Source organism: Tupaia chinensis, unplaced genomic scaffold, assembly GCF_000334495.1.
Source record: "Tupaia chinensis unplaced genomic scaffold, TupChi_1.0 Scaffold143823_1, whole genome shotgun sequence".
Lineage (NCBI taxonomy): Eukaryota > Metazoa > Chordata > Mammalia > Scandentia > Tupaiidae > Tupaia > Tupaia belangeri.
The window spans coordinates 169,223-178,915 of NW_006203673.1; the positions used below are offsets into that span (position 1 = coordinate 169,223).

The 9,693-nt window shown below is 63.7% G+C and overlaps 1 protein-coding gene across 1 annotated transcript in view; it reads left to right on the plus strand.

Moving 5' to 3' along the window:
* SNED1 (sushi, nidogen and EGF like domains 1) overlaps positions 1-9,693 on the plus strand; it is a 65,299-nt gene that overhangs the window by 20,297 nt on the left and 35,309 nt on the right. Inside the window, exons 6-13 of the mRNA XM_027766996.1 lie at positions 1,160-1,300; positions 1,906-2,068; positions 5,095-5,220; positions 5,491-5,598; positions 7,640-7,753; positions 9,002-9,115; positions 9,255-9,359; positions 9,594-9,693. Of these exons, the coding sequence (XP_027622797.1) occupies positions 1,160-1,300; positions 1,906-2,068; positions 5,095-5,220; positions 5,491-5,598; positions 7,640-7,753; positions 9,002-9,115; positions 9,255-9,359; positions 9,594-9,693 (971 nt within the window). The remainder of the gene's footprint in view (positions 1-1,159; positions 1,301-1,905; positions 2,069-5,094; positions 5,221-5,490; positions 5,599-7,639; positions 7,754-9,001; positions 9,116-9,254; positions 9,360-9,593) is intronic.

A 9,693-nucleotide genomic window follows, 5' to 3' on the forward strand; every position in this document is an offset into this window, starting at 1 on the left:
AGGACTTTCACGGCTTGATTTCTTAAAGCTTACTCATTTCTTCCATGAATAAGAGACAGAGAGAGAGAGAACCCGAGAGGGTCTCCAAGATGCACTCCACGCCCAGCCCCAGCCAGCCCTGCGCCACAGGCGGGCAGGTACCCATACACTCAGGGAGGTCAGGACGTCAGCCAGGGACGCCCCATGTGGGACTGCTTCACAGACGAGCATTCGACCGCTGCCCATGCCCGGCCTTGTGGTCACTTTTCAATCCCACTCCATCTGGGTTATCTCACGTGCTATGTAACTGTGTGCTCTGAGTCGAGGGAAAGTGAGGCCTCACCCCGGGGGATAGCCACACTCAGCCCCTTCTCCATCCGCCAGGATTTTAAGTGCATGCGCGCGTGCCCGGTGTCCGGGCCCAGGACTTGAACCAGAAAGTTGGCCATGTGGAAGTCCAGTGTCTTAACCACCATGGTGCCTCTGCCCTCCCCCTTTTTAGGTTTTTGCAATAGGAGTGTGCACTTGCCAAAGAGACAGAGAGGAGAGAGAGGGAAAGTGACAAACCAGCCTCCCAGGGGTGGCCATGCTAGTCCCTTCTCCTCCATTGTCTACCCGAGATTTGGGGCATGCACGCACATATGCCTAGTGTGATTTTTCACGCTGCCATGTCTGAGGCTTACACTGCGGTCGGCCACATGAGTCCAGTGCCCCAGCCCCCCTGCCCTGCTGGCCCCCGAGGTCGTTCTGAAACAGCCCCACGTCATACCGTGCACTGCCCATCCATATGTTCATGGAGCAGAATCCCGTGAAGCCATGGATGTGCCTTTGCTCGACTCCTGTTCATCTTTCCCCTCTGCTTTTTACACGTTCGTTCTTCACAGAGAAGATTGCATGTTGTGTGGGTTCCGTCACGTGTGTGGACCCCTGTGTCCCTCCACCCTGGCCACAACCAGACGCGGAGCCCCTTGAGGACAGGGGCCCGTACTCGGATGTGTGCGCGTACGTCCCTTGCTCACCCATGCAATGACCCGGGCCAGGGCGCAGCAGGAGGAGGCCGAGGAGGACAGGGCGTCGAGGCCCTGCCTTGCTGACTGTCTGACTGTCACGGGCTCCATGGACAGAAAACATGGGGGACAGGCGGGGCCGCAGGGACCTTCTCAGCGCTTCTCCTTGGCAGGTGAACACGTTCCAGACGGTGCTGGTCACTGACGGCAAGCTCTCCTTCACCATCTTCAACTATGAGTCCATCACGTGGACCACGGGCACTCACGCCAGCAGTGGGGGCGATGCTGCTGGCCTGGGAGGCATTGCAGCCCAGGTAGGTCCAGGAGGAGTCGGTGTCCAGGCCTCTGCCCCTTGCTGCCAGGAACGTCAGTGCTGGTGGAGCAGCAGGTCTCACTGTTGGCAGACCACCCTGTCCCTAGCATGATGCAGAGGCCAGAGTGAGGCCTGTCCCCACCCAGAACCACAGAACACCTTGGGCCCGAAGGCCCCTTTGGCCCCCGGCCCGGGCTGGCCTGATCCCATGAGGCCAGCAGCAGCTGCAGGAGCAGAATTGCACACTGCCTGCCTGGAGGCCAGCCTGGCCAGGGGCCAGCAGGCGGTGCTCTCGGGCCCAGTGCACACCAGGCCCAAGCACCTCTCCCAGTGTCCTGGCCTCCCACTTGTCCCTGGGCCCCAGGGGGGCCAGAGCTGGGGTAAACGCCTGCCAGGGCCAACACCCCCTGGGCTCTGAGGAGTGTTGGTCAAAGTCAGGACCGAAGTGGGCAATGGCCAATTTGACTGGGCCGTGGAGGGGCCAGGACACTCAAATCTGCAGCTTAGGGCCGTCTGGCACACGTCCTCCACCGGGGCACCCAGGGGGAGGGTTCAGGAATGTTAAGGAGACCGGCAGCCCAGCCTGCACCTGCCCTCTGCTCCCAGGCCGGCTTCAACGCAGGGGACGGTCAGCGCTACTTCAGCATCCCCGGGTCGCGCACAGCAGGCATGGCCGAGGTGGAGACCACCACCAACGTGGGCGTGCCGGGGCGCTGGGCGTTCCGAGTCGATGATGCCCAGGTGCGCGTGGGGGGCTGCGGCCATACAAGTAAGAGGGCGGGGCACGGCTCGGGGCGGGCCAGGGAGGGAGAGGGCGGGTGTGACGGGACAGGCCACTGCTGTGTGAGCTGGAGGTGGTGAGCCCGAGTGAGCCCTACCGGCCCCTGGGCCTCAGCATCCCCCGAGGAGGCCTTCGAGCCTCTGCTCTGGGCCGGGCCAGGGGTCTGCTGGAGACGGTTTTGCGTCCTGGGGAAGGAAGAGCAGGGGTCACCTCTCTGAGAGGCTATGGGGTGCTTCTGTCCCCAGAGGAGAACCAGTCCTGGGGACAGAAGGATCCTAGGCCCTGCCTGTGGCTTGCTGCTGGTGGGTTTGGGGGAGTTCCAAGGCCCTTCCGGGTCAGGACACAAGCAGAGGGAGTGGGTGTCCATCTCAGAGGCCCAGGCACTACAAGGCCTGCAGGGGTCATGGGGCCCTCTGAAACAGTCCCGTGTAAACCAGGGGTGGGTGCCACGAGGGCAGCCAGTGCTCTGCCCAGAGCTGCTCACCACAAACCCTGCCTTCCGGGCCTCAGCCAGGCTCAGCTGGGTCCCGCTCCACGGGCACCCAGGCCACTGAGGGGCTGCTTCTCCCAAAACCAAGTCCCTGAGAACAAATGGAGCATGGGCAGGCACTGGCCATGGCAGCCCAGAGACACAGACGCGTAGGGGCAGGGGCAGGAGTGCACACACACACACGGGCAAGCGCAGGTGTGTACACATATGCACAGGGGCAGGTGTGCACACATGCACAGAGGCAGGTGAGCACACATACGGCCTAGAGTAGGTATGCAAACATATGCACAGGGGCAGGTGTGCACACACACAACCTGGAACAGGTGTGCGCATATACACAGGGGCAGGTGTGCACACATGCACAGAGGCAGGTGAGCACACATACGGCCTAGAGTAGGTATGCAAACATATGCACAGGGGCAGGTGTGCACACACACAACCTGGAACAGGTGTGCGCATATACACAGGGGCAGGTGTGCACACATGCACAGAGGCAGGTGAGCACACATACGGCCTAGAGTAGGTATGCAAACATATGCACAGGGGCAGGTGTGCACACACACAACCTGGAACAGGTGTGCGCATATACACAGGGGCAGGTGTGCACACATGCACAGAGGCAGGTGAGCACACATACGGCCTAGAGTAGGTATGCAAACATATGCACAGGGGCAGGTGTGCACACACACAACCTGGAACAGGTGTGCGCATATACACAGGGGCAGGTGTGCACACATGCACAGAGGCAGGTGAGCACACATACGGCCTAGAGTAGGTATGCAAACATATGCACAGGGGCAGGTGTGCACACACACAACCTGGAACAGGTGTGCGCATATACACAGGGGCAGGTGTGCACACATGCACAGAGGCAGGTGAGCACACATACGGCCTAGAGTAGGTATGCAAACATATGCACAGGGGCAGGTGTGCACACACACAACCTGGAACAGGTGTGCGCATATACACAGGGGCAGGTGTGCACACATGCACAGAGGCAGATGAGCACACATATGGCCTGGAGTAGGTATGCACATATACGCACAGGGGCAGGTGTGCACACATGTGCACAGGGACAGGTGTGCACACATATGCACAGGGGCAGGTGTACACATACACGGCCTGTGGTAGGTGTGCACATACACAGCACTGGGGCAGGTGTGCACACATACACAGGCAGATGTACACACACATGGCCTGGGGCAGGAGTGCACACATACAGGCAGAGCACAGGTGTGCACACACATGGCACTGGCACAGGTGTGCCAACATATACACAGGGGTAGGTGTGCACACATGGCACCAGGACAGGCGTGCATGCACACACAAGCAGGGTGCAGTTATGCACACATGGTACTGGGGCAGGTGTGCACACACATGGCACCAGGGCAGGTGTGCATGCACACAGGGAGGGCAGGTGTGCACACACACAGAGCACCGGGGCCGGTGTGCACACATACACAGAGCACTGGGGACACACACAGCACTGGGGCAGATGTGCACGCACACAGGCAGGGCAGATATGCACACACACGGCACTGGGGCAGGTGTGCACACACACAGGCAGGGTGTAGTTCTGGGTCTCTCCTGGGCACCGGCTCTGCCCAGCCGGGCTCTGGGCGGGATCTGCTGTCAGCTGTTTGTGGGGGTGTGACGGTGAGGTCAGGTCTCCTGCTGGTGTGGGGGCCACAGGGTGTGTCCCTCAAGTGGGTCCAGCCAGGGCCTCTATAACCCCGTCCCATTGAGGAGGGATCTCCCCATGGCACCTGGGCTCTGAAAGGGACATGGAGGTGGCAGCACTGGGTCTCCCAACTAACATGCACAGGCCTCTGCCGACCCTGGCTTAGAGACGGCCTGGCAGCTGGGTGTGGCTGAGGCCCTAGATGGTGTCTGGGTGCATGTGTGCAGTTCCTATCTTGGAGCACAGGCTCCCCGGCCCGTGGCTACTGCAGCTGGCAGGTGCCAGACCTCGGATAGCAAAGCCCACCGAAAGGCAGAGTGAGGAGAGGCAGTCCCCAGAGACATCGCCCCTCGGGTGCTGGGCCGATCCCAGGAGTCTCCAGGCCTCCTGGTAACAGCCCGATCCTTCGATGCCCGTCTGCTCCTGGCGGTCACTGGCTGCATGGGAAGCCGTGCTTCTCTGGGGTTAGTGCCCCTGCAGCCAAACTCTGAACTGCTATCCTCGTGGGTCTGGGTGTGGGAGAGGCTGCCTGTGGGTGGTGGGCCACGCCTGGGAAACAATGCCGTGGCTGTACACAGGAGGACCCCAGGAGGGGCAGCTGAGCGCTGTGCAGGGCGGGGAAGGTGCTGTGGGTGGGCGTGGCTTGGGGAAGTCTGTCTCCATGAGAGGCCAGAGTCTACGCTCTGGAAAGAGCAGGAATCCGGCACGGCACGGGGGGCTTCGTGCACAGCCCTGGCCCTTCCGTTAGTGTCCTGGAGGCAGGGAGGGAGCCGTGGCTGCGATGCTCTCCTGCTGGGGCCCTAGCAACGGCAGCACGCAGCCCCTGCCCCCCTGTGTCCACAGCCTCCATCTGCCTGACCCTGCGTCCGTGCCTCAACGGTGCCGAGTGTGTGGACGACTGCGTGACAGGCAACCCCTCCTACACCTGCTCCTGCCTCGCGGGCTTCACTGGGCGCAGGTGCCACCTGGGTGAGTAGCTGTGCGGGGCAATGTGCCCTCTGCCTGTGCTGGGCTCAAGAATCCTGCAGGCCCAGCTGGTGGCGGGAGGGCCGAGGCCAGGGGACCGTCCCATTGTCAGGAGGCAGCTGGAGCCGACGCTGTGGCTCTGCAGTGTGCAGGGGCAGGGGCTGCACCAGGGGCCGGAGCCCGTCGGGTGGCTCACTGCCTCACTTGGCTTGGCTTGACCCCAGCGAGTCCTCCCACCCTGTGTTCCCACTGAGCCCAGCCTGGCCGTTTCAGACGTGAACGAGTGTGCCTCCGACCCGTGTCAGAATGGTGGGACCTGCACCCACGGCATCAACACCTGCCAGTGCCCGGCCGGCTTCGGCGGACCCACCTGTGAGACAGGTAGGAGGAGCTGCCCAGGCCCTGTGCCTACTAGTCCAGGACAGCCGGGCCTAGAGCTGGGCAGGGTGATGCCCGGCCCAGCCATCAGCTGTGCACGCCACAGGGGGGCCTGGCCCAGACGGGGCAATCAGAGGCCGTTCGGCAGCTGAGGGTGCAGGGTGCTTGGGTGCCAGAGGAAGGCCATGTCTCATGGGCACAGCTGGACGGGCTGCAGCGGATGGGGTTCTGGGCTCTGGTGTCAGACCAGGGAGAAGGCCTCGAGTGACCGTGCCTGGTGCTGGGAAGGCTGGGCAGGGCTGGGCACAGCAGAGTCTGGTGGGAGCCCGCCAGGACGTGGCTGCCAGCTTGACAGGAACACGGGGTGTCTGCAGTCAGGGGTGCTGAGGGCGGGGACACAGGTAGGTGCCCATGGAGCACAGACACCCCACGCCCTCACCCGCACACCCCCAGTCTGTGCTCTGAGGCTATTGGCTCGGGCCCTCCTCCGGCCCTGCTGCTCCTGGACACGCCTGCCCTCCCCACAGAGCCCGGCTCTCCCGAAACAGCTGCGCAGGCCCGGCCCACTTACCCTTCCTATCGCCCAGCACCTCCCGGGCCCCTCGCCCTTACCCTTCGCCCAGCTGGCGGAGGGCAGCGGACCCCCATTCTGCCTCCAATCTCAACATGGGGTGCTGCTCGGGGGCTGGCCAAGAGGACCCCTTCACGTGGAAGCACCGAAGGCCCTGTGGGCGGGCTGACACCCTGGCCTGTCAGTGGCGGGAGTGCTTACCGTGTTCAGACCAGCGCGTTCTGGCGGCTGTGTGGGTGCCACAGTGTGGACCAGCGTCTCTGCCGGGGAGTCACAGCCTCAGGAAGCTGCCCAGTGAGCCCGGGCACATGCGCATTTCAGAGAGGACAGCTGGGTGACCCGCCGGGTGCCCACACAAGCTGCGTTGGTCAATGGTTCCACAGGGGCTGGGTGGAAGCGTGTCTTTGAGGTGCAGAGTCCCCCCGGAGGGTGGTGGTCACAGCACAGGCGCTAGCGAGGCCCTGGGGACTTGCTCCCAGGCCCGGGCTGCCCGCCGCCCCACAGCCAGAGGGAGGCAAACACAAGGAGCCTCTTCCTGTCCAGGAACCCACTCCTGTGGTCCGTGCCAAGGCAGCTGCCGCCCACCCGCCCCCATCCGCCAAGAGAGCCGGGGGCTCGTGGGGTCTCCCCCCTCAGCCAGCACACCCCGCATGGTGTCATCAGGGCCTGGCTGCTGAGGACCCCGGGCCTGTGAGGAGCAGCCCCGAGCAGGGGGCCAGACGTGCAGATGCAGAGCCCCTCAGAGGGCATGGGGTCGGGAGCTGGGGCGGTTTCGAGTCCCGGCTCTGCCGTGCTCTGCTGCGTGTGTGGCTGAGACCCCAGTCCAGGTACAAGCCCCAGGGAGCCCTAGCCGTGTCCAAGGTATAGGGGTGCAGCTCTGCCATGTGCTCACTCTGGAAGGGCCGGGGGGGCCAGACACGCTGTGTTGTCTGCCAGCACAGTGTGTCCACACCTCCTGGGGGGCAGTCCCTTCCGCCTCCTTCCTGTGCCAAGGAACAAGTGCCCACTGTCGCTACAGCTTCAGAGAGGGCCACGAGCATTGGAGACAGGTGTGGCTCCCAAGTCAAGGGCTTTAGAAGGAGCCGTCAGCAAGACAGAAGCGGGGCAGGGTGGCCTCCCCCTGTGCAGCTGTCTGCAGGGACAGAGGAGGGAGCCGGGTGCCCAGCTCAGGGGTACCGGCATCCGGCAGGAGGGGCGCCCCCAGCTCGGCCCCCTGCAGCCAGCACCCATGCCTGTGGCTCAGCCCCTCATGCTCCGGCTCCGACCGTCAGGCCCTCCGGAACTCCCTACACTGGAAATGGCAGCCCCTGCCAGGTGGGGCACAGCCCTGGTGTGGGCCAGGCCGGGCACATGGCGCTGCCACCAGGTCAGGAAGTGCCTGCCAGGGGCAGGGGGTATAGCGGTGGGCAGTGGGGAAGGGGTGCGGTCCTCTGGGTGGACGAGCCCTGGCCAGCCATGCACCTGTTACCCCAGACGTGGACGAGTGCAGCTCGGACCCGTGCCTGAACGGTGGGTCCTGTGTGGACCTCGTGGGCAACTACACCTGCGTGTGTGCCGAACCCTTCGAGGGACCTCGCTGTGAGACAGGTGAGCGGCCTCCACGGCAGCCCACGGCCTGCCCACCCAGCTCAGCCTGCCTTCCCGGCGGCAGACTGCAGGGGGAGGGGTGCACACAACCGGCCAGCCGCTGTGCGAGGTCAGCCGTCACTTCCCCTTCCTGGGCCTGTTTTCCACCTGGACGATGGGGGGTACAGGACAAAAGTCCCAGGCCTCTCAGTCCTCCTACACAGGCCGCAGCATGCAGCACTTGGTGAGAACGCGCCGTCAGGACACCAGGCCTTCGGCCACTCCGTCATGGCCACGCCGCTCTGAGTGCTCACGTGACTCAGGAGAGTGGGGTTTGGCCTGGGAGCAGGAGCCCGGGCAGGACAGGGCTAAGGAGTGGCCTTGGCTGCCTCCGGGGCGGCCCGTGGTGCCACGGTGCCCACAGCAGCTGGTGGGGTCGCCGTCCTGCATGACGTCCTCCATGCCAGGTCACGGTCACTGTGGGGTCGCCATCCTGCGTGACGTCCTCCGTGCCAGGTCACGGTCAGCGTGGGGACATCGGTGACATCAGTGCCGACCTCGGCACGCACAGCTCATGGCGGGCGTCGGCGTGAACACGGGCCTGGCCTGCCTGACGTGTGTAGACCACCTGCCTGTTTCAGGCTCCATGGCGCACCCCCGTGACGGCTGTGCTGTGGGCCGTTGATAAGGCTCCGTAAAGTGAAAAGGATTGTTATTTTTTACCACAGTGAAGCCAGACAAAATCAACTACAGAAAGATACCTGGGAAATACCAAGTTTGGGGGGATTTTTAGAGATTTTGTTTGCTATAGGGCACATGCACTCACTGGAGAGACAGAGAAGCAGAAAATGAGAAGCACCCCCAGGGGATGGCCCCGCTGCAATTCCTTCTCCACTCTGCTCAGAATTTTGGGCACGCACGCACATGCGCTTGGTGTGAGGTTTAAGCCACTGGGTCTGGGACTTGAACTGCAGCCAACCACGTGGGAGTCCAGCACCTTACCCACTGTGCCGCCAGCTGGCCCCAGTCTCAAGTACTTTTACTAAAGATGCTTCATCAGAAGCGTGGAGCCCCAGCTCGCGTGGGGCCTCGGTGCATCTTACTCTGTTCTGAGGAAGGAGTGGGAGGTGGGCTCTGGGAGGCGGGGCAGCGGCCCATCAGTATAGACGCCAGACCCAGACCAGCTGGGAGGCCCCGCGGCCCCGAGGGCGGCAGTTACAGCCACGCTCTCTTGTGGCTGCCGGGGACCACAGCCTTTCTCGCACTCAGTGCCCGACGCCTGCCACTCGGCCCCTTGCCAGAATGGAGGCACCTGTGTGGACGCTGAGCAGGGCTTCGTGTGCGAGTGCCCGGAAGGCTTCATGGGCCTAGACTGCACAGAGAGTACGTAGGGCTGCGGTGGGTCCCGGGGCGGGAGCAGGCTCGGGGGATCCTCCGTGGGCTGTGCACGCAGGGGTCCAGGACCAGGGGGAGCGTGTCTGGGGGAGGGCGGGACCCGGGCCTCACCCTCTGTCCGTGGCAGGGGTCGCCGACAGCTGTGAATGCCACAACGGGGGCAGGTGTCTGGGCACCAACTCCACCCTCTGCCAGTGCCCCCTGGGCTTCTTCGGGCCCCTCTGTGAACTCGGTAGGTGCCCAGGGCTGGGGCGGGGCAGCCTCCCATCTGTCACCGAGCACCTGTGGCCGGGCTGCGTGGTGGCCTGGGCCAGCGCTGGGAGCCACAGTCCAGACCTGCCCTGGCCCAGGTCTGGCCATGCCGGAGCCTGTGCCCTGAAGACACTGGACTTGGGCAGCCCCTCCACTCGGCAGACACCGGTCAGGAAGACGTGCGGTGTGGGATGAGCCCCTCTCCTCTCTGCAGAAGTGACAGCCACGCCCTGTAACATGAACACACAGTGCCCGGACGGCGGCTACTGCGTGGAGCATGGCGGGACCTACCTGTGCGTCTGCCACATGGACCA